The 24,146-nt window shown below is 32.4% G+C and overlaps 1 protein-coding gene across 2 annotated transcripts in view; it reads left to right on the plus strand.

Moving 5' to 3' along the window:
• Nucleotides 1-24,146, plus strand: part of LOC142321682 (WD repeat-containing protein 3) — a 61,683-nt gene that overhangs the window by 16,666 nt on the left and 20,871 nt on the right. For both annotated transcript variants that reach the window (XM_075359965.1, XM_075359966.1), the window contains exons 6-9: nucleotides 476-678; nucleotides 5,386-5,527; nucleotides 13,470-13,657; nucleotides 16,473-16,668. In XM_075359965.1, coding sequence (XP_075216080.1) covers nucleotides 476-678; nucleotides 5,386-5,527; nucleotides 13,470-13,657; nucleotides 16,473-16,668 — 729 coding nt within the window. The remainder of the gene's footprint in view (nucleotides 1-475; nucleotides 679-5,385; nucleotides 5,528-13,469; nucleotides 13,658-16,472; nucleotides 16,669-24,146) is intronic.

Consider the following 24,146-nt stretch of genomic DNA (forward strand, 5'->3'; position numbering starts at 1 on the left):
CTATTAGTAAAAAACAGAGAAAGGTATAAAGTTGTATATCTTTAAGCTATGTAAAAGGTATCAACGAAAAGTGTAATCTTGTCTTGTTTGTATTTCTGTGTTTGGGCAGTATCATGTAAAAAAAATGTTAGTAATGTATTGTTGGTAGTGCTGGTTGATTGTACATAGACTAATTTAAGTAAATAATTATATTTTTTTGCATATGAATAACATCGCAGAAAAAATCAAGAAAATATAATAAACAGTAAATACTTGCTTTGTTTTCATTATTACAGGTAAATTCATTGAAGTATTTAGTAGCATCATATAATGATGAACAAATATATTTTCAGCAGCTAAAGAATTCATAAAATAAACATAAAAGCAGAAATAATGTTTTTATTAATGAAAGCTTTTCCATTTTAATTATTCAAAGATCTTTAACCAGAATAATTGTAAAGACAGTTTTTAAAAAAGATTGTTTACTTTGTTTCAGTCATCGTTAGAATGTTCAAAGGTGGGTTCAGTGCTGCGTGCAGGTCGTGGCAGAGTTAATTCTATGGTAACTGATACTACAGGTGAAATATTTGCTGTTCATGGTTTAGAAAATAATCTTGAAATATTTCAGTTTCTTTCTGAATCTGAATCAAAGGAAAAATTAAAGAAGCGATTACGTAAAGAAAGGAGTAAAGCTTTGAAGTATGTTTTGTTTTTTTTTTTGTACTGATTACATTTGTTAATGAGTAAAGTATTCTGTAACCAGTGTAAATATTATTAAGTTAATGTTTGTTTTTTGTTTTTTTTAATATACCTTCTAGTTCATAGGAACTGCATAAGTCAGTGATTTTTTCATGGCTGGTGAAAAATACTTTTTGTGTAAGTTGCCAATAAATCATGAACATGGAATATAAAACTTGTATTGTTTTTGTTTTAGGGAAATTTATGTAGATATCTTTTGCTTTTTTAGTCTAACAATATGTTCTTAGATTGAAGTTAAGTAATGGGACAGTTTATTTAAAAATTATACTTTTTTTTACTACTACTTTCAGATTTAGCAGACAGTAAGAGGCAAATTATTTAAATAACTGATTTTAGTGTTTATGGTTAAGCAGGTTATTAATTTAATTTAATTTAGATTCACCCACAAAATATCGAATCCTCATACTTAGACTATCCGAATTTGTTTAGTTGAAGGAGAGAGTAAGTTTTTGTTAAGAAATTCCCATTTAGAAAAAGTTTTATTTCTTAAATAAATAAATATCGCATAAGTTTATTTATATGATAATTGTTTTTTTTTTTTTTTTTTTTTTTTTTTTTTTTTTTTTTTTTTAGTGAATCTCAAATTACTGTAGTATGATAGTATTTATTAATAAAAGTTAATTTTAATTTGAAATTTATTTTTTGAAAACTTTTTCACAGCTCTGTAGAAGGCTGTTTAACTCTTTAACTACCAAACCTTAGTATACTTGTTTTCAGTCAACAATACTGCACATCTAGGTTCATTTTTCACACTCAGTTGCAAGCTTCATTTTTCTGTGTGCTAAATCTGACTATATTCATTGTTTGTAATGACAGTTTGAATACCGAACTGTAAGTGTTGCCTAATATATTTTTTAAACTATGACACAATATGGGTTGAATAATGTTATGTTTTATATCATTGAAATCAAATGAGTTCATAGTGGCTTCATATCTGCAGTGGAGGCGGCAGCTGAAGGCGCCATTCCTAGAGGCACTGGCTGGGAACGTATATCTGGTTGGCAGTCTCTGAATTTGACAGCAATGAAGCAGTTTCTGATTTGACTCAGAAGGGCTGTGCAACGAGAAGGTGATCCCGATTGGCATGCAGCCCTAACTGCAGATTACCGCAGAAGGAGTGCTAGATATTTTCATAGCATTAGGTCCTCCAAGCCTAATTCCTGGCATTCCTTTGTTTAGGAACAAGTGAATAGAGATCCTTGGGGTGTTGTGTATAGAGCTCTTGAACATAAGCACAAGAAAGATGTCTTCTTGTCACCTTTGTCAACCCACGAGGGTGTGGTAATTGATAAGGACCATCTTCTTAATATTTTTCTGAATGATTTGCTCCCGGATGACACTATGGTGGGTGAGATTTCATACCACCGGTGTGTCAGGTGGAAAGTCGTGGTTCTTGAGACTGACTTACAATCTTCCGAGATCACTGAGGCAGAGGTGTCAGGTGATCTGCAGTATGGCATGACACAAGGCCCCCGTATATGATTGTATCACAGTGGATCTCCTTGTCTGAGCGCTTCCAGTAGTTCTTGGTCCTTTAACTAGAATATATAATAGGTTATTTTTTTTTTTTGTCGCCGGCCACTTTCCGGCATGTTTGAAGCATGGAGACTTGGTATTGTTGTTCAAAGGTGGCGACAAAGATCCTACTGTTAGTTCTTTTTGCCCACTAATACTCTTGCCTGTGATTGGTAATGTTTTTGAAAAGGTCTTATATTTGTGTATTAATGTTAGATTGGTTGATCATTTGCTTTTCCAACCAGGCAAGACCACTGAGGATGCCATACTAAAGGTGATGGATGTAGCTTCCTCTAGTTCATGCAAATATGTATTAGGGATTTTTTTGGACATATCCAGGGCATTTAATAACTTACGGTGGCCCTCTGCCCAGTTTCAGATGCAGAAGCGTAAGTGTTCACAAAATGAATTAGAAGTGCTCTCAAGTTATTTCAGCTATCAGACCATTTCCCTGCGTGATGGCTGCTCGGAGGTTCGTAAAACCTTAACTAAAGGATGCCCTCTGGGCAGTGTTCTGAGTCCCCTTCTTTGGATCATAGAATTCGATTCCTTGTTGTGTTTTAGGTTGTTGTGTCCTTGCTTATGCTGACAGCGTCCTGCTACTGATTGAAGGGAATTCACATAACAAGGTAGAGTTCCAAGCTGCTCATGCTTGTGAGATGCTTCAACTTGGAGTCTCAGCCCAGAGAAAACCACAATGATGTTGCTTAAGGGCAGATTGGCTGCTTCCCGACAAATCTGGTTTTGGATGGCTGGTCTCCCCATTCAGTATGTTACAGCTCAAAAATACCTGGGTGTTGTCCTTGATGAGAATTTTTGATTCAAGGAACATCTACAGTATGTAGCAATAAAGGCCGCTCATGTTTTTTATGGACTCTAGTCATTTATCCTGATTGGGGGTTTAATTGCCATACTATGCGTATCCTTTACAAAGGTATCAGTGAGGCTATTATGCTATATGCCGCACCTGTCTGGGCTCTCTGCTTGGCTTTTAGGTATTACGCCGATATTTTGGCTAATGAGTGTAAGGAACACTACATTTCTAAGGTAAATAACCTGTTGAAAACAGAAGATTGAAGACCGGGGCCTTGTGTCTTGGCAGGTCAGGTGGGACGAATTTCCCACAGGTCGCTATACGCTTGGTATATTTCCTGTAGTGTCTGATTTAGGTGTGATTGAATGGATCTCTCTCATTCGGTATATCACACAGTTTCTCCCCAGGCATGGTGCCTTTCGGGTGAGTTTGGCCAGGTTTCATTTGGTGGATTCAAGTCAGTGCCTGGTTGTGGGACTGATTATACAGTGAACCACATCTTCTACTTCTGTCCTCGATATGAGGTCAAATGTTCACAAGCTGTTAGGGAACTTAAGAGAACACATTCCTTTCTGGATCTCTATTAACTGGATGATCCGTGAGGAGTGGTCTATAGTGGTTGGTTTTCTTCATGCCTTGTGTGTAGGTCTGCAGAGTTAGTTTAATCAAGGTATTTGATCATGGTAAGATCCCAGGGGGCTTGGGTTCTGGCCTAGGCATTGGATTGATTGGAGGTAGGCGCATTGGCATCATCCCACGGTTATATTGGTATTGTTTGTGATTCGATCTGAGGCTTCCACTGAAGAGGGTGGCCACGCTGCCGGGGTATGGTAGCCCATGCGATCAGGGGCCTGGATTGTGACTGGGTAATGCCACGCAAGACTACATGATGGGACCGGATGTGGGTGCAGGTTTGTTCCTGGCTCCTGTGTGGACCGGAATGAGGTTACGTTCCCCTTGTTAGATGACCTAAATTGGTCAATTTATTTGGGTGTAGGTCTGAATCTCTATGTTGCGTAAAAAATAATTTTGATTGGTATGAGTGTAGCACCGATTTAACTTTCAACTCGTTTGTTTTCTGAGGCATTCAAAGTCACTAACGATGCTGTCAAATTTAGACTAGGCGCGGAGTTTGCGCTTCCACGGTTTCAGTTAGTTAGTTTGAGGGGATCATGTTAGGTTGGATGTGAAGATGTCTGTTTGAGGCCTACGTGAAGGCAGAATTTGATTTGTATTTTACTGATGCAAATGTCTGTCAAGGCATTTACATCAGTGACATCCCAACCAAGGCCTGGCTGATGACTGTGAGATGTAATCAGTAATCAGTTGGTCTGATGATTACTTCTGGTAAAGCCCCTCAGGGCTTGGAACGGAGGAGGTGGTGTGGTGACCGGTAACATCACAAGATGTCTTCCCCCCTACAGGGTGTCTTCCCCCTACAGGGTTGGGATCTTCATCAGCTATTTAATTTTTGTAAACAGTAAACATAGTTTTATGTAATAGATTGTGTATTAATATTTCAAGTAATGATATCTTTATTTTTTTATTTAAATTCTGATTCAGAATTAAAAGATAGAAAATCAGATTTTTCCTTTTGACTATGATAGTGCTTCTGATTCAGAAAAGTGATTGTGGTGTTCAGGGCCCACTGACAAAATAGTTAAAGAAGGTTAGGATAGTAAATCAAACAGTGCTGACTTAAGGAACAGAATTACTTAGTAAATATATCAAACTTTAAATAAAAAATAATAAAACTTATAAGCTTACTGTAATCATTGAAGCTCCATACAATTTTTAAATTAAATTTTTAAAAATATCCTGGGTTTGGAGATTAACAAGAGGGAATAAGATAATAATCTTTAAGTAAGGATCGATTTTTGTTTGTTATAGAACTCAGTTATACTCTAACCTCATGTAAGTCAAAGTCAATCCAGTTTAAATATTGCTCAGTGTGATGTTTAGTTTTTTCCTCTGTAACTGTAGAACTGATGTATTGATTTGCATGATTAGGTTCATCTCTATTGTTGAGTGATGTGCTTATGTCAATATGGAAAAACAAGAATGGCACAGGTAGACTTAACTTTTTCCAACCTGAAAATCCAAAATTATTTAAAACATATTAAGTAAAATAGTATTTAAAGTGCTATTTTTCTATTATTCAATCACCTTTAGTCTCTATAGTAATGATACTTAACAAAGGGAGTTCATGCCTTTTAAAAAATGAGTACACACTTCATTCAATAGCAGTTATATATGTACCAAAAAAATTTAATTATCAGCTACTATATATAATTTAATGCACATTTAATTATTTTTAGAGCTGGAGAAGAAATAGAGAATAAATCTTCTGATAATATGGCTCCTCTTCTTGTTGACGTTGTACGACGACTGCCTGTCATAAAAGCCACTGGTAAAATTAGATCTGTTGACCTGGTACTTGGAAAAGGCCAAGAATTAAGAGTATGTATACTGTTTAAAGTATTCTATTTGAAATAATATTATATTAAAGGGTTTTTTTTTTGTAAAATGAGTAATTTGTTGGTAACATTTGAATTAGTTTGTAGATTTTATGAATGATGTTATAAACTCTGCCTACTCTCAAAAATTGTTCAATTGAATTTTGTTAAAGAAAATGTACAATGCAGGGATTTTAAGCTTAATTAACATAGTTTCGCTTAACGGTGAACATATAAATTCCAGACTATTTTTGTTTTGTAATTTCTTTTAACTAGATCTTTGTGAATAGTTAACTTATCTTAACATTAGTTATTTCTTTAAAAAGAGGATTTTAAAAGGCACATTTTTTTCCCATTAAACATTTTCTTTGTTTAATAGTCTTTACAAGAAATTGAAAACTTTCTAAAAATTCATTGTTCTTTAAAAAACTTTTTTGCATCTGTTTATAGAAACTATTCAGTTGATTTGCATGAAGGAAATAGAAAGTTATTATGATATAGCACTGATTTAAGGTCCATTTAGTCCTCATTTCATTCTCATCAATGTTTCTTTAGTGTTTCTCTGGTTATATATTGACAATTGTAGGAAGGATTTTGATTTTGTTTCATATACACTTGTTACCATATCACACTTTAAATACTTTAATAATTCTATCTGAAGTTACACGGGTGAAAAAAAGAACCAAAAAATGAAAAATGTTAATCAGATTTTCAATTTAATAAATTCTTAAAGTACAAGATCTGTTTAAAAAAAATAACCAAATCTTTTTTCCATGTTTTGGGACATTCAGCTTGCATCACTGTATAGCATAAGAACCAGTGAATAATCCCCCATCACTCATGTGTGTCTGTGATTAGTTTTTGTTTAGCATTCTTTTGCAGTAAGTGTTGTTTGATTCTTTCAGCAATTTTTGTGATGAATGATTTACATGAAAAAGAATTGCAGTAAAATTTCACATTAAGCTTGGCAAAAATTTAACTGAAACTCAAAATAATTCAAGAAGCTTACGAGGGGATTCTCTGAGCCACATGTATTCCTAGTAAATAGTGGTTCAGCATTTTAAAAGTGATCAAGAATCTACCTAAGGTGGATAATTGTCCAGATAGGCCGTTGATGCCAATGAACATTTCCCACATTGCCCAAATGAATGATTAGATAGTCAAATCAACATTCATGAGCTAGCAGAAAAGAGTGAGATTTTTGTGGGTTCATGTAACAAAATCCTAATTACAACATTAGAATATCATCCTGTCACTACCAATTTCATTCTGAAAATCTTGACACAATACAGCTGATCTCCATGAGAGAGTGGTAGCATCTTGTCCTTTCATTTGGAAGTTCCAGGTTCAAATCAGGCATGGCATTTTTTATACTCTACAAAATTCCATATATGTCAAGTAAAAAAAAAAGAAGCACTTTAGTGAAATCTTTGAAGAACTTTTAAATAATGCAAATGACTGAAACTTTCTAGTCAATGATAACTCTTTGAAGACCACTTAATGATTTTTCATCAGGTTAGTTTTATGCTAAAAAGACCAACTGGCAATTTTTTGTTAATCTCATTTTATGCTAGTAAGATCATTTGGTAAAATTTCATCGTTATCAAAATGAGATTGGTACTGTTCACATGTTTGATTGTCATGGCAGACATGGCTGTCTGCTTATGATAGAGGTTATGTTTGTTATTGTTTAAAATTGCAGATATCATAATTAATATTCAAATGGTAAACAGAAATAATTATTATTTTGAACTTAATGACTGTTTATGTTTTTACTTTTAGAGAATATTTAACTGTGTCCATTGCTTAATACATAAATATCATCCGTTTGTTATTGTTTTGTGTTTGCTATGAAGTCATAGTTTGTTCAGAGTGAAAAGGAATGCAATATTTTATTTATTTAGTTTTTTTTTACAACACTGTATTTATGGATGTGTTGCATAGTACATAGATGAGCCAAGAACATTGTGCATTAATCATTGTTTTTAGTTGTTTGTGATGTTCAGATTGTAACACTTTTAATTTCATCCTAGTCGTTTTATTTTTTCCAGCAATATTTATTAGTGAGTTGCTATGAAATTCAAAATGAGTGATGCATTTTGAATACCGAGTGAAATTGATCAGGAACTTAGGAATGTTCAATCTAATAGTGATTTGTGTACTGACAGTTCTAACCTAAATTTTGATGATACTGATGAAGATCCAAGTTATATTCCTGACTTGCCCCAGTCATTGTCATTTAGAAACTTCATGTTCATTTATAAACATAAGGAATACAGATAGTGAAAATAAAGTTACTGAACGTTTATCAAAACACAAGAACCAATAATTATCACTAGAGCTAGTGATAATGACAAATCTAGGCAAGTTTTGAGTGATGATTCTAAACTGGATGATTGCACAAGTGATAACAATGATTTTGAAAATATGTGAAAAGTTGAAGGTAACTTCACATTTGACCATAATTTTAGTTTTGATGAAAAATCTGGTCCTAAAAATTGCCCTCCAACAGATGCTAAGCTAATTAACTATTTCAAACTTTTTTTACTGCCCCTTTGCTAAAATTATTTGAAAAGAAACTAGTAGATATGCCAGTGATACCACAGCATCAAAAGAAGAGCTTATTTCTCCTTCTAGTGTATTTAGTTCTTCAAAACCAGTGACAGTTAATGAAATCCATGCCTTTATTGTTATTCTAAACATAGGTCTCATAAAAAAACCAACATTAAAATCTAACTGGTCTACATCACCTTCTCGGAGCACTCCGTGGTTCCATAAAATGTTTATTCTAACACATTTTGAATCCAATTCTAACTTTTTTTCATATAGTGAGTAATAGAGTTTTACCAAAACCCAATGAGGTTGATACAATCCTTATCAGAAATTTCAACCTCTACTGGGCCGTGCTAACCATGCTAATAATACTTAAAAAATCTGTACATTTCATGTGAACCAATATCTATTAGATGAGAGTCTAATCGGCCCTAAGAATCATTCATAGTTGATGTAATACCTACCAAACACCATCACAGGTGGGGTATCAAGCTCTGGGTGCTTTGCAATTCTGTTTCTGAATATTACATGAGATTTTTTTGTTACAAAGGATCTAGAATTGAAGCCAGTAAAGATGAAATTAAGAAAAATGGCCTTTGTTTTCATGTAATAAAAAACTTGCTGGCTTTTTGTAATTTTTTGAGCAAAGGGTATCATTTGTTTCGTGATAACTTTTTTCTGGAAAGCAGGTGCTCCTAATTGTGTTAATTGTTTCCATGGTGGGAAGCCTGCGTCTCATGACTGTAGGTCAGATGAATGTCCTGCGTATAGGCGTGCATGGGAGGTGTTGTGTAACAAGACTGATACCTAGATCTAGGTGATTGTACAGGTAGTTCAAATTTCTTTTATATTTATAAAAGAACTTTTATTAACTGTTAGGTTTCTATGTTTTTGTTAATGTGTGTTATCATACTGCTTATTTTGTTTCTGTTTGTATTGTCTCTGTTACTGTCCCTGCTTCTTGCTGTGCGAATTTCCTAATTTTGATATTTTTATAGTTGTTCTCTTGTATGTATACTTTTATAGTTTTGTTATTTTGTTGTAGTTTTTTTCACTTTGTTTGGCTCTTTGTCTTCTTATTAGGGTTTAGTTGGTTTTGTTATTTATTATTTTGTGTTTTAATATTTTTATAGACGTCTCTTGTCTGAATATTTTTATAGTTTTGTTATTTTGTTGTAATTTTATTACTTTGTTTCGCTGCTTGCCTTCTTGTTAGGGTTTAGTTAATTTTGTTACTGTATTTATGTTTTGTTTATTATTTTGTGTTTAGTTGTTTTATTGTTGTCTTTGAATGGTTTTATTGTTCTTGTTTTCTCATTAGTGTCTTCTAATTGTAGGTTTTATGTCTTTTGATTACTTTGTTGTTTTGATTAATGTTTTATTATTGTGGTTTCATGTGTATTAGTTCTTGTTGGTGTTATGTGTTTAACTTATACAATTTAAATAAAAAATAAAAGGCTCAAGATAGGCAATAATCAACTTAAAAGCTAGTCTCCTTTCATATAGGTTGTGAAGCTCAATCGGTGTGATCTCATTGAGACTGATAAATGGTATCAGTTTAGGGTTAGCGTCCATGTTAGATGACATGCACCGATGTGAATGTCACTTGTGGCATTTGTATCGGTGGCATCTTGACAGCAGTTAGACTAAAATATGTCTTGAAGCTATTGAAGTTACCTCTGTTAAAGCCTCTGACTAGATAAGGAGGGGGTGGCGTGGTGGTCAGACCCATCACATGGTGGGTGTCTTTCCCTCAGGGTCAAGTTGGTCTTCCTTAGTAGAATTTTTATATACAAGGAAAACTTTTTTTATGGAACCATTAGAAGAAAAAGGTTTATCCCAGGAGTTAAAGCAGCATCTATCACTCGGCAACAAAATTTACTACACCAAAAATAATGTTGATATGGCATATTTACAGTAAATATCACAGAAACAGCCACTCCTGCTATTATCCAGTAATATAAAACTTGAAGATGAAGTAGTTAAATCTGGAATACATGGAAGGGAGACCATAATGAAAAACCTTGCATTGAGTACAACAAATAGACGGGTGGAATAGATCAGTTCAATATGATGCTGTACATGGATGCTACATGGACGAGTGTAGGACTGACAAATATTGCAAAAATGTAACTTTTAATGAGTTTGCAAAAATGCTGTTAAATGCATTAATTTTATACAAGGAAAATTTTGCCAAAGAAAATTTAAAATTATGTCAAAATACCAGTTTATTATATCCATAATTGAGGAAGTGGCAACACATTAGTTTCAAGAACAGCAGTGTGCAGAGTCTAATGTAACTTGTTCTTGGCCTGTTAGAGGTGGTGGTGGTGATAACTGTGGAGAGGCTAAAACAAGATTACCAGGAAAACAAGAAAAAACATGTGCTGTTTGTTCCACTAAAGGTAAAAGAAGATTCAGGAGAGTCTGTGCAAGGTGTCGTGAAGACTGTCATGGAAAATGTCATTACAGGCATATGTGCAAGTAGTAAATTAGAAAATGTGAAAAAAGTGTACATAAAAACATTGACTTTTATTTAATAATGTGTAAATATAAACTGTTGTATCATTCCTATTGCTTTTATGAAAGGTTTCTGCTAAATTGTTACAAATAGTTATTTTATTATGCAAAGTACTCTAAAGCTTCTAGCACACAAAAAAACTTAATTTTACAAATTTGACTATAATTTTTCAATCTCTTACCAAAAATGATATAATTTTCAGGTTTAATACAAAACAGGACAGCAATTCTAAAAATCATGATTTCTATTGTAAAATTGTTTCTTTATTTTGAGCTAAATAACTGCACTTATTTTTTTGTTTTTTTATTTCTGCTTTTGGGTTCTTTAAATTTTTAGAAAACGTTTTGAATAAGATATGACCACAAAAAGCATTTCTACTTGATAGTGAACTGGTTTTCCTACAATTTAAAAGAAACTGTTAAAAATATTAGTAATAAAAAATGTTATACATTTTTTAGCTCAAGTTTACAAATAGTCACCATACGGCACTGTGCAGTTTTTTTTACCAATAATAATATAAACATAAGATTTTTTTAATCATCCCGTCCTTTTTTAAAAAAGGTCCCGTCCTTAAAAAGGGATAACCAGCAATGAGACAAACGACTATGATGTGAAAACAAAATCTCACTCATTGGAGTGGGTTGGAAAATCATCACCCAAGTTTGAAAAATACATGCAAAAGTCATTCAACAAAGATGATGTTGACAGTCTTTTTGGGATCAAAAGCATTGTCCACTATTATTTTTTACCTGTAGACTGCCCTAGAAGTCATCAGACATCTCCATAAAGAAGAAGAAACATGAGTTTCGGTGTGATAGCCTACGGTTCCTTCATCATGACAATGTGCCGGCCCTTGTAGGGGGCTAATTCATGAGTTCCATATAAAAAATTTGCTCACTATCATCTTTCAGCCGACTAACCCACACTGACTTTATTTCCAAAATTAAAATTAAAAAGGCAAGAGATTTGAGACTGTAGAATCCATAAAATAAAATTCTCAGATGGCTCAGAAAGCTATTTAAAAAGTGTATTCTAAAGCTGCTTTTTGAAGCGAAGGAATATTGAGGAAAAATCTGTGTTTTGAAAGAGATTAATTGCTCAACAAATGTTCTATTGAATAAATACAAAAAATTGCATTTATTACCGTAATTAATGCTTACATTTGAATTTTGTTTTTTTTTTTTTCAATTTAAACTCATGAAACATACTTATTTCAATGGCATGCTTTAACATGGCAATTATCAATTTAAATTTTGAACGTTAAATTATATACACAAAGAAAGGTAAGACATATGCTATATTTTATCAATAAGTACTTTTAATGTCTACTTACCAAATAGAAATCTTTTGTCGTCCAGGTTATTCTGTACCATTTGATATTTTTATTTTAATCAAAAGTTTTTATTTGACTCTTTTCAGTTATCTTTGTTTTAATTATCTATAATAACCTTTTTTCTTTAAACCAGAGGATTTTTCTCATACAACTATGGTTTTAAGCTTTTTATAACATTTCTACAAGTTGTAATAATACAATTCTGTTAGATGCTAAAGCTATAACAGTTGTTGGTAATCTAACGCTAGAAATTCAGTTACTTCTAAAATTCGTATAGCCACCCAGATATAATTTAAATCCCATCCCAGGTGTACAAGGTCTGTTCAAAAAAGATAACTGAATCATTTAATTACACGCCAACAGAGATATTTAGTAATGTGTGGTTGGCAGTATTGTGTTCTGCATAATCTCCTCTGTAACTACATATTCTGGGATTGTTGATATCTTGTTTAGTTTTTGTGTTGTTGTTGTTTGAGTACAACATGTTTAAGTGTTAATAATGATTTTTGTAATGTGTGATTTTTTTTATGATTGAACTTTTGTCTCAATGTCATAGTCATAAATGCAGTTTTCGTCTTCCATCACAATCCTTTGCATGAATGTTTCATCATCATCACCTTGTTCAAGGAGTTGCCAGCAATTGTCCACTCAGTGTTCTTTCTGCTGTTCAGTCATCAGACGAGGAACAAACTTTGCTGCAACTTGATGCATGTTCATTTTTCAATCAAAATGTCATGGCATGATCCAATCAAGATGCTAACCCTTTTTGCAAGTTCTCTGACAGTCAACGGCGATTTTCATGCACCAGTTCGTTGATTTTCTGAACATGTGTCATCAGTTGAAGTCAAAGGCCTTCTTGGTCGAGTGTCATCTTCAATTGACTGACAATCACTTTTAAATAGTGAAAACCATTTGTAGCATTGTGTACAACCTAGAGTATCATCTCTGTAAGTTTGTTTCAAAACCTGAAAAGTTTTGTAAAAGTTTTTCCCAGTTTCATGCAAAATCTTACATTGTATCATTGCTCCTGAAAAATGCACATTACAAAAATTGCTACTAACATTTAAACACGTTGCATTCACATAACAGTAACATGAAAACTAAATGAGAAATCAACAATCCAAGAACATGAGGTTATAGAGGAGGTTATGCGGAACACAGTACTGCCAACAATGTCACTAAATATCTCCGTTGGCAAAGTTCGGTTATTTTTTGAACAGACCTCGTATTCGGGTAATTTAGAAGTGAAGTGGTTTTTCATTGCCTTCTTCACTGAATTCTGTCATAAATTTTGATAGCTTTATCGAAAAGGAATCGTACTACTTGCTGAAAAAAGGAATTATCTGTTTAGTAAATATAAATAGTAAATTACTTTAATTTATATATATATATATATATATATATATATATATATATATATATATATATATATATATATATATATATATTAATATTTAATGCAATTTTTTTGTATAAAAATGTTATTGTGTTATTGTAAAAATAATGTATATTATATTCTGTTCTATTAATTGGTTGTAGGTGGCTGTCTCTTTAAAGACTAATTGTATTGAATTATATTCTATGGTTGTAAAGCAACAAGCCGAGCCGTTGTGTTTACGTAAGATCATTAATCATGGTCATCGTTCTGAAGTTCGAACAGTCGCATTCAGTTCAGACAATCTTGCTTTAGTGTCGGCTAGTTCAGAATCATTAAAGATCTGGAACAGGTATTATTTATATTTTTTTATAAAATTTTATTTGTTTAGGTAGTTTTGATATTATAATAATTAATTCGTTAAACATGTTGTTTTTTCATCATACATATCTGTTTTGCTAAAAAAATTTAACTTTAATTGGTTAAAAATATATTCTAGGACATATCAAAAAAGTGAAAATATTATACTTAATAACATAACATTTATAACCAATTTGCAGTATATCTTTTTTTATAAATTATAGTGTATTATTATTTATAGTGTGCCTTAAAAATGGAATAAAAACATAATAACTTCTTTTTTTATTTCTTTCATCTGCATCCACTGATTTAGATAACAAACTTATATAATGAGAGACTCATTATGTGGTATTAATAGCAAGGTATAACATAAACCCTTAAGGAACTTCAGTTTGAGATAACAGGGACTAGTGATCCTGGAGTCGAATTGGGTCACTTTCTTCATAATACAGTGTGATTCAAAGAAACGGGAAATTTTGAAAGTTGTGTTGGTAGCCGTGGGCAATTGGTACCACTTGATAAGTGGCGCCAGCCTCTCTGACTTAACCTGCCATTTAGTTGTCATGGATCCTTGGAGTGGTGCGCAATGTGCATTTGCTATCAAAGCGTTTTACAAAAACAATGACAGTGTGGAGGGAGCGCGTAGAGAATTTTGCCGTTATTTTAATCTGGGACGGCACAACCGTGTTCCATCAGCACACGCAGTTAAAACATGGATATCTAATTTTGAGGAAACTGGTTCGGCAATGAAAAAGAAACCTCCAGGCCGTGAGCGAACCGTCCGTACACCACAGAATGTTCAAGCTTTACAAGATGCTGTCACACGAAGTCCACATCGGTCAATCCGTCGTCTCTCAGCATCTTTACAATTACATAGTTCAAGTGTTCGAAGAATGTTAGTGAAGGACTTGCAATACCATCCATAAAAGTTGCAGATCGTCCAGGAACTGAAACCGAACGATGCAGTTATGCAAGCACAATTCTGTAATGTAATGCTTCAGCAGATAAATGATAACGAAGAGTTTTTTCATGAACTCTGGATGTCAGACGAAGCGCATTTCCACCTCAGTGAATTTGTTAACAAGCAAAATTTCAGATACTGGGCACAAGAAAATCCTACGCAGCTACACCAGCGTCCATTGCACAGCCAGAAAGTGACCGTGTGGTGTGCTATGTCATCTTACGGTGTTATAGGCCCTTAAATTTTTGAGGATGACAACGGTCTTGCGATTACAGTGACGTCGGCTCGTTACGTAGCCATGCTTGAAACCTTTGTTGTGAAACAACAAAAGAGATTTCCACCAATTCTTAACACAGCCTGGTTTCAACAAGACAGAGCAACGTCACATACTGCACGAATATCGATGGCAGCTGTACGCCGATTGTTTGGACAACGTGTCATTTCACGAAATGGTGACATTAGGTGGCCTCCCAGATAGTCTGATCTCTCAGCTTGCAATTACTTTTTGTGGGGTCACCTTAAAAGCAAAGTGTTCCACAGTAGACCTGCTACAACGGAAGAACTGAAGGCAAAGATCCGAGAAGCAATTGCAGAAATTCCAGTTGAGATGTTACGTCAAACCATGAACAATTTAACGAAGAGACTTCGTGAGTGTTTACGTAGAAGAGGAGGTCACCTGGAATATGTCATCTTTAAAAAATAAACTAAAATGTATGTATCCTAAAATGGCAACATTTGTACAATTACATGAAATAAAATTCATTTTCTAAAAAAAATTTTTTTCATTAACGTTATTTAATTTTTTTAATTTCCCGTTTCTTTGAATCACTCTGTATATGTAAGCCCCTCTGTTCACAGAATACACTTGCTTCTCATACAATAGAAATATTACACGATCACCAACATCAGTGTACATACTAAATTAAAATATGTAATTTTTTTTTATTAAAATATCCCGTCTCATAGGTATCTGCACTGGAATACATAGGTGTTAGCCTCTCTGCTAGGTTAGTAATTAAGAAAGTGCAATTTCATTGAAAATATTTGGAAATATTATTAACAATTGCTATTCCTCATTTTCTTTTCAGCTGTATATAGTTTTGATTTCTTGTACCTCATTGTAATTATATAATTGTAAATAAATTATATGTTTAACTATTTGAGAGTCGGTGTACTTTACATTTATTTAGATTTATCCAAAATGATCAAACTGCTATTAAGAAAACAGCATGGTTTTAATAAACTTAATTTTCATCCTTAAAAATAAATCGTAATTAATAAAATAAGGTATAATTCCGATATATTTTCTAATTTTTGTTTATGGTTTTGATAACATTATTATGAGCCTTCTCTTCTAAATATATTGGCAATTATGTAAGAACGCTTAATATTTATTAGTACTAATTTTTGTGGCTTTTTCCTGTATTTTTCTAATGATAAAAGATTTATATTAATTCAGGTTTTTTTCTTCTGAAAACAAGCACTGTACATTTATCAGAATCAATCTTTGCAAATTGCTCATTAAAAACATAAAAATTTTACGTATAACATGTATAAGTCTGACCTCAACATGCTTGAACACAAAAATGGCTTAGTAAATGGACGGCCAACAAGACTGATCAAATGGGTATAACTTGTTTGGCTGCTTGTAAACAGATTTTCTAACCACTTGGAAGATAAGTGCATTTGTAATGGGGCATCATCTCTCAGCACCAGTGATGAAGGAACTTCGTTATAATTTTTTTAATTTCTTCTAATTAAATAATTATAATAAATTATGCTGTGTTAATTTAATGAATTATTACTTTTACATTTATATGAATTAGTTTTTTTTTTATATTCACAGGCCAACTTTAGCTAGTTTGCGTACAGTGAGTACAGGTTATGCATTGTGTGTAACATTTGTGCCTGGTGATCGCCATGCATTAGTTGGTACCAAGGAAGGTCATTTACAGATTATTGATGTAGCAACTGGTGACATGTTGGAAGATATTCCAGCACATACTTCAGAACTTTGGTCCATTTGCTTTCTTCCTGACCAGGTGTGTTACATTTTTTCTTAAAAAGTGTTTGGTGAAGGAGTTAATCAACAGCCATATAACTGCTTTAAAAAAGTAGATAGCTTTTATACAGGGTCCAGCATATAAACCTGATGATTTTTGAGGGATAATAATTAAACTTTGTTTCGTACTATTAAAACATTTAATATATCAAATTAAGATCAATTTTTGCAATTTATAGTGAATTACTTACATAGATATTTTTTTTTATTTGAATATTATGTCGTCCAAATGTTTTCCATTACTTCTCACACACTCACTTAACCTTATTCTAAAATTTGACATTGCTCGCTCAATCATCACTTGTGGAACTGCTTCAATTTCTTGTTGAATGGCCTCCTTGAGTTCTGCAATTGTCTGTGGTCAATTACTGAAGACTATGTTTGAGATATCCCTACAGAAAAAAATCACAAACAGCCAGATCAGGTGAACACGCTCGCCAAATCAGGAAATCAAACGTCCAGGAAAGGTTTCTCACAGAACATCAATTGCGATTCTCAACCGTATGGGCGGTGGCACCATCCTGTTGAAACAAAATTTTGTATCCTTGAAAGTCATTCAGTTTCGGTCGCAGAAATTCATTCAACATGTTTACGTATCGATGAGATGTTACTGTTTCTCTGCAATTTATCTCCTCAAAAAAATATTGGCCAATTATGCCGAACTTTGAAACCGCACACCACACTGTAACATATTGACTGTGAAGTGGTTTTTCAAGAATTTGCTGTGGATTATGCGAAGCCCAGTAACGGTAATTTTGTTTATTCACAAATCCTGACAGATGAAAATGTGCCTTGTCACTTAAAAGAATAATAGCATCCTGGTGGACATTTTCGAAGATAACCTTGCAAGCTGCTTTGCGAGACGCCCAATCATTTGTATTAAGTTGCTGCACTAACATCATCTTATACAGATGGAATTTCAGGTCGGCATGAAGAATTCGTCGTACACTTCGATCAGAAATTGCTAGCACAGCAGCATGTCTCGCTGCTGAACATCGTGGAGACCGTGTAACAGCTAACTTTACAGCGTTAATGTTTTCAGGTGGTCTCACAGTCCATTTTCGTCCTGTTGATTTTATTTTTAAAGCAGACTATGAGTTCCTAAAATTCTTCACCCACAACAATATCGTATTCCTACTAGGAACAGACGCATGTCAATTTAAATTGAAATGTCTGCAAAATAAACACTGTGTTACAATAACAGAGTCATTATTTTTAAAATAGGCTTCAATCGCAAACACTCGTTGTTCACCCGACCATGACATACTGGCTACTGAAATAGCATGAATAGACCTGTCGATATACAACACTCCCACCTTCACATTGACAGTGGTGCCAACATAACAATTACTACAAAATCGTTAGATTTATATGCCGGATCCTGTGTAACTGCTCCAATATCATGTAAATAGTTATGGAAGAATGTGAATAATTTTTTTTAATGAGAGTAGGCCGCATTCTCATTTTGTACTGACATTAGTTTATTGTTAGTTGATATAGTCTGATCAGTTACTGTGATTTATATTTGAAAAGTTAAAAATTTTTAGTACTGATTTAATGTAATTAAAATTTTATTTTTTAAGAATTAATTTTATAATTCAGTACAATAGTATTTAACATTATTTTAATATTTATTATAAATTATTCTAACTGTTTCTGTTTAATTATTAGACGTTAAATTATTGTTTATTACCTTTGTAACCTTTTATCTTTATTGCTTATAGTATCTTTATACTATAAACATATAAATATTATATGTTATTATATCATATAATATTTATTATCATTTATTTTATATTATACAATATTGTATATTTGTGAAATAGCTTTAATTATAAGAGAGAAGTAATTTTATTTATTGCAAAACATGACTTTTCTTTTAGCAGATACTTTATGTATAACAAACTTAGCCTGTCACACACCTGTTTCCAGGTAAATTCCTGTTGTTTCACTTTATATAGAAAATACCTAAAATGTCTATTACTATAGAAAATATATCTTTTACTTATAAATGGTTTTATTTTTTATTGAAATAAAACTCTTAATTCTTTATAGTCACTAGTACCATTTAGGCAATATAATAAAAAAATTTATTTATTTAAAAATATGTTTCGTAAATAACTGATTTGATAAAAAAACAGATCTCATTAATTTTTTTTAAATATCTTTAAAATCCAAAACTGTTTACTGTTTAAACTAAAAATTTGAGATTCATCTTAAAAAAACAAAATAATTGCTTTTCATTCAGTACAATGTACTAACTGAGAATAAACCAAGAACCATAAGATCTTGTGAAAGGCACTGGGTGTATAATTTTCTATAATAATACAACTTTGTTAGAGTAAAGCATAGCGGCACATCAGTGACCTCCTGTTTAGTTTCAAAGTGCTAGGTAGCCAGCCTAACATTTATCTTGCTGAATAAATACTTCATGTCATAAAGTCCAAGCTGTAGGCAAGTTGTTAGTGCAACTTGCCATTTATTTTGTTAACAGAACAACACTCTTTGTAAACATCCTACAACATTTGTTTTAAATTCATCTCCAGAATTCACTCTAAACTTGTGGTTCCATATTTCATAAATTTTTTCAGTAAAATTCTCTTGAAATCCAAAAACTCTGTAGTTAATGTTTGGTTCAATTGTACATTGATCCTTGGTTTTCTCTATTTCAGTAACTGTTTTAGTACCCACTTTCTTCAGAACTTATAAGATTCAACCAGTCTGTCATAATTTAAAAAAGAATCATTCTCAAAATTGCGGAAATTAATTTAAAAAATTATGGAAGCTATTAATTACACACAATGTGTTAAATTTATATTATTATTTATTTTTTTATAATTTTGCACAAGTTATCTGTTTCAACTTGAGTGCTACCCTTTCAACCCTCATCATGAACATTCATCCACCCTAAATATGAACGAACATCCATATATTTCTTCCTCACATTTTAACATATCTTCTGTTATGATTGCATTGATTAATTCTTTCCTTTAAGTGATTCAGGTCATGTTATTTTTGCAAGTAAACAATATTTTTCATGTATCCCCCACTAGAAAAAATCGCCAGGGGTTAGGTCCAGAGTTCTTTCAGGATGGTATAGAGCCTTCTCACTTATGTATCAATCGGGAAATTTTTCATTCAGTGGATGATAGATGCATGAATGTTTTAAAGTGTAGGGTGCACTATCTTATTAGAATTAAATTCACTGTACACTTTTTACTTCATCTGTTGAAAGTAATTATCATTTAATGTTATAAAAATAAAGATTTCTATTAATAGTTTTTTCAGCAAAAAATAAAAAAAACCAATTATACTAATTTTCACTAAACTACACCAAACATTAGCTTTAGATGTAATATAAGCTTTCTCAAAAATTACACATCAGTTCTCAGATCCCTATATTTATGAATTCTGTCAATTAATACATCCATTAAAGTGAAAAGTAGCTTCATATGTAATAACTTCATTTAAAGAATATCCATTTCATTAATTTTGCCTAAAAGATCAGTAGCCAACTGGAAAACCTTTCTGTATTTGTTTTATTTATTTTAGTAGCTAAATTTTGTATCCATAAAATGCAATCTTTTACATAGAACTTTATGAATATTTGTTTTTGTAATTTTAACTCTAGCCTTCAATGAGAGATGGATTTATTAGGACTGTTGGGTAAAGTTAACAAAAAACACACAGCTTGTATTTGCCAAAAGAAATTGGACTTTAATTGGAAATAAAACAAATGAACTTATGTTAAAATCATAACCTTAAAACATAAAAAGAAATTATGAAATTAACATGACTTAATGATACTTAAAATATCAGCTGAATCAACATATGAACAATGATGTTAAATGAAAAAATACATGAATATACATTTTTTAAATACACAATGTAACAAAGCCTGAAAACAAGAGAACATAAAATACCTTATTTTCAACTATATACTTAGAAAAATAAAACATCAATAAACATAGTCTGACTGGAAAACTATTACGTTACTGACATATGCTGTAATATTGAAAAATTAGCAATGAACAGATGTCATTAACTTAGAAAAATAAATTACAATAATTTCAGTATAAAAAAGAGTTAATTACAATATAATCACATTAAAGTAAGTAATAATATAAATAGAGTTCATTTTGGTAAATAAGCATTCTTGAAAATATAAAATTACAGTCCTAAAACATAACTGCACATCAGGAGTAACTTGCTTTAGGTTAATTTACGAGAAGTATTATGAATACAGTTCATGAGTAGAAAAGGATTAACAAGTTACAAGATTAAATTATAGAGTTAATTATCATAACAACAAATTGCAATAATAAAGCACGTAAAATAGGTTGCAGCTGAACAATGACACAACCTTATATAAGTCACCTGTCGTGACTGTACTTAAGTGAGTAAATGGTTTTTTAAACTAAACTTGAAATTGAAACCTGAAAGGCATAAGGTATGATGAACTGAATGTTCCACAAATTTTAATGATAAAATAACTGTTTAACATAATAAATAATGAAAATTGAACTTGCCTGTAGCACACAAATATTAGCAAGAGACGAACTCGTCTCTTGCTAATAAATAAATAATAAAGGTAAATGAATACATACAGTAATCCTGGGCGTAGCCTGCAGCGGTATATCAGGAATGCAGGGGTGAGTCGTGGTTTAGAGGTTGAACAGGACGTGGCGTCCTAAATATGTAGCAACGAGTTTGGAGAAATTCTGCATTGATGAAATTGTAATCAGCAGCTCGAGAAGATTCAGCGTCGATAGAATTGGCAGCTTGTAGTGATTGAAACACTTTCCACAGAGACGTAATGTAGAATTTGAAGAATAACTTAACGAAGAAACGAGGCAAAACAAAACATGGAGATCGGTGAAATTATAAGACACTGCCGAGTAGAGCTAGAGAACATTTAGACAGAGAAATACCGCAACATTTATAAGAGTATGAAGACGAAGAAAGTATTAACATTATATGAACGAGAGAGAACATCGAAGCCTGGTCCTCCACTGGAGGACCAGGATCCGCACAACGTGAAAGTCAGGACTAGAATGACCAAAGCTGGCGTGGTGAGAGGTAGGGGAAGCGAACAAAGCAATGGACAGAAGAGTGTGTGTGTGTGTGTTGACAACAAGAGTAGTGTCTTAGTGTTAGTATGAGAACGATTAGAGAAAACGTGTGGAATTCGGGAACGAAGACATAACAAAAATAATTTACAAGCAAGCAGACCACTAAAGAATTACATAAGAGTGATAAAATAATTTCTGAATACGCAAGTTGAAGAAATGACATCAGGGCAGACAAAGAGAAATAGACTTCTAGGAACTATGACAATATTGAAATTGGTGAGAAATAAAAAACACTTAAGAGTATTATATATATATTAAGACTAAACAGCAATAAATAATGCGAGATATGAAATGAGCTGACACCAATATTATGATGCAATCAGCAAGTCAAACTGGGGACTGAGAGAAATGATATCGAAAACAAACCCAAACAATCTATTTAAAAATACACGTAGATAAGCCTTAAAAAATGCAAAATAAATTTACCAAGCCTGTAATAATTACAAGACTCAACCATAATCTTGAATTCATTGGAATAAAACAACTTTACGCGTTGGCGTAAACAAGGACTTCTGATTACAGATTGTCTAATTCTAAATCTGATTTGCAGATTTTCCTCTAATACCGGTGCCATTCCATGCAAATTCTCATAAGAACAGATCCTGTTTCTTTGAACTAATTGAATCTTGAATCAGTGTCATATATTGTTTTCATGTGATGGCTCCTTTCCATTTATTTTGTCAAAATGCACATTAAACTTAAATTATTGATTTCAGTTAGGCGTGTTATAAAACTGTGTTTTTCCTGAATAGTAAACAAAGAAATACACCTCAGTAACAATACAGACTAATGCAGTGGTTAGAATGACGTTACCCAAACTTTCTGGGAGGAGGTTTTCAATGTTCCCAACATAATTTCTCAAAATGTCCCTAATGCTAGGCTTACCATATGTTTTGGGTCCAACCCAGGACATATTTTTTAATTTACTTAAAAGTCTTAACAGTTTACTAAAACATTAAACTGTTTATTCAGTTGTCATTTTTACTAGACATGACTTTTTTTAGAAATGGTTTGTTAGTTTGTTTATTTCTTTGTTTTAATTACACCATAAAATTCATAACAAGAAAGTTCCACATTAATTTTAGCATTTAGCATATGTTTAACAGTAGATACTGAAAGTCTACCCCTTTCTGCAGACCATATGTTCCTCGTAATTGAAAAACTCTATCTGCAGCAGATGTCCCAGGCAAAGACGTGGTATTCTCAACCATTTTAGAAATATTGCAACATGAAATATCAGGCTTTTGAAACACCTTAAAAATTGCTTTCCACATCTCTTCAATGGTATCCGGTACTTTTTTTAGAACTTGAACCACAGCCTACTCTTTGGTTTTGAATTACGTGGTTCAACAACGTACATTCATCAAATAGATCACTGATATTTATAAATCAGTTCCTAAATTTATCCACTGAAACTTACTAATTTTATAAAAACTACTTAACAACTCGTATTGGATACTAGAATTACAAAAAATTAACTGTAGAGTACCATATAAAAATTTCAAAACCAGTTCACTTTCTAGATTTTCAATAAAATCAAGTAATTTTGGGCATTTGTCAGAAGACAAGTATGATTTTAGACCATCAAAAGTGAAAGGAATTCTTTCTATTGCAAGTAACAAACTAAGGAACCTTGTGCTACTATGAGATAATACTTTTTTGTAATCTGTTTCCACAAATTCACAAAACTCTTTAAGTTTTGTTACTCTATATGTGAAAATATTTATGAATTTTTATAACAATAACTTCTATTTACAGGGATAGAGAATCACATGCTGTTTGTACTGAATTGTGTACAAAATGGGATGAACAACCAATTCCTAAAATAGGTTTGTCTAAATCACTTTGAACTTTTCTGAATACATTTTCATTCCCCTTTCTCTTCACATCATCAGAATTACTGGTAGTTTTACCAGCAGTGTAACAAACCAACTTTTCTTCAAGTTTGTATTTTTTCACTTACTGCAAAAGATACAGAGTCAAAATTTAAGCAGTTTCACCTCACACTTCATCAAAATTTAAAAATTTAACTTGAATTCCCTCCTCCACACTGAAATATCTTACAACAATCAGAACAAGTTTTACTTCACTTCTGTTTAAGCTATCCATCCATCGTTATTGTTACATAATTAATGTTTTCCAAAGAACGCATCACATTATCAAGTTTAAATGGCGAAATAATGTTAACAATAATTGCCTTGGTTTTGGTTCTAGCAGGAGAAAATTTTGGGTCATATAACTTTTTAATCAGTTTAGATGTGCAGTCTGATGTTTTGAAACCGAGTTCGTGTCTAGCAGTGTGGTATGAAAATGTAGCTTCTTTAGT

Source organism: Lycorma delicatula, chromosome 3 (assembly GCF_047948215.1).
Source record: "Lycorma delicatula isolate Av1 chromosome 3, ASM4794821v1, whole genome shotgun sequence".
Classification (NCBI taxonomy): domain Eukaryota; kingdom Metazoa; phylum Arthropoda; class Insecta; order Hemiptera; family Fulgoridae; genus Lycorma; species Lycorma delicatula.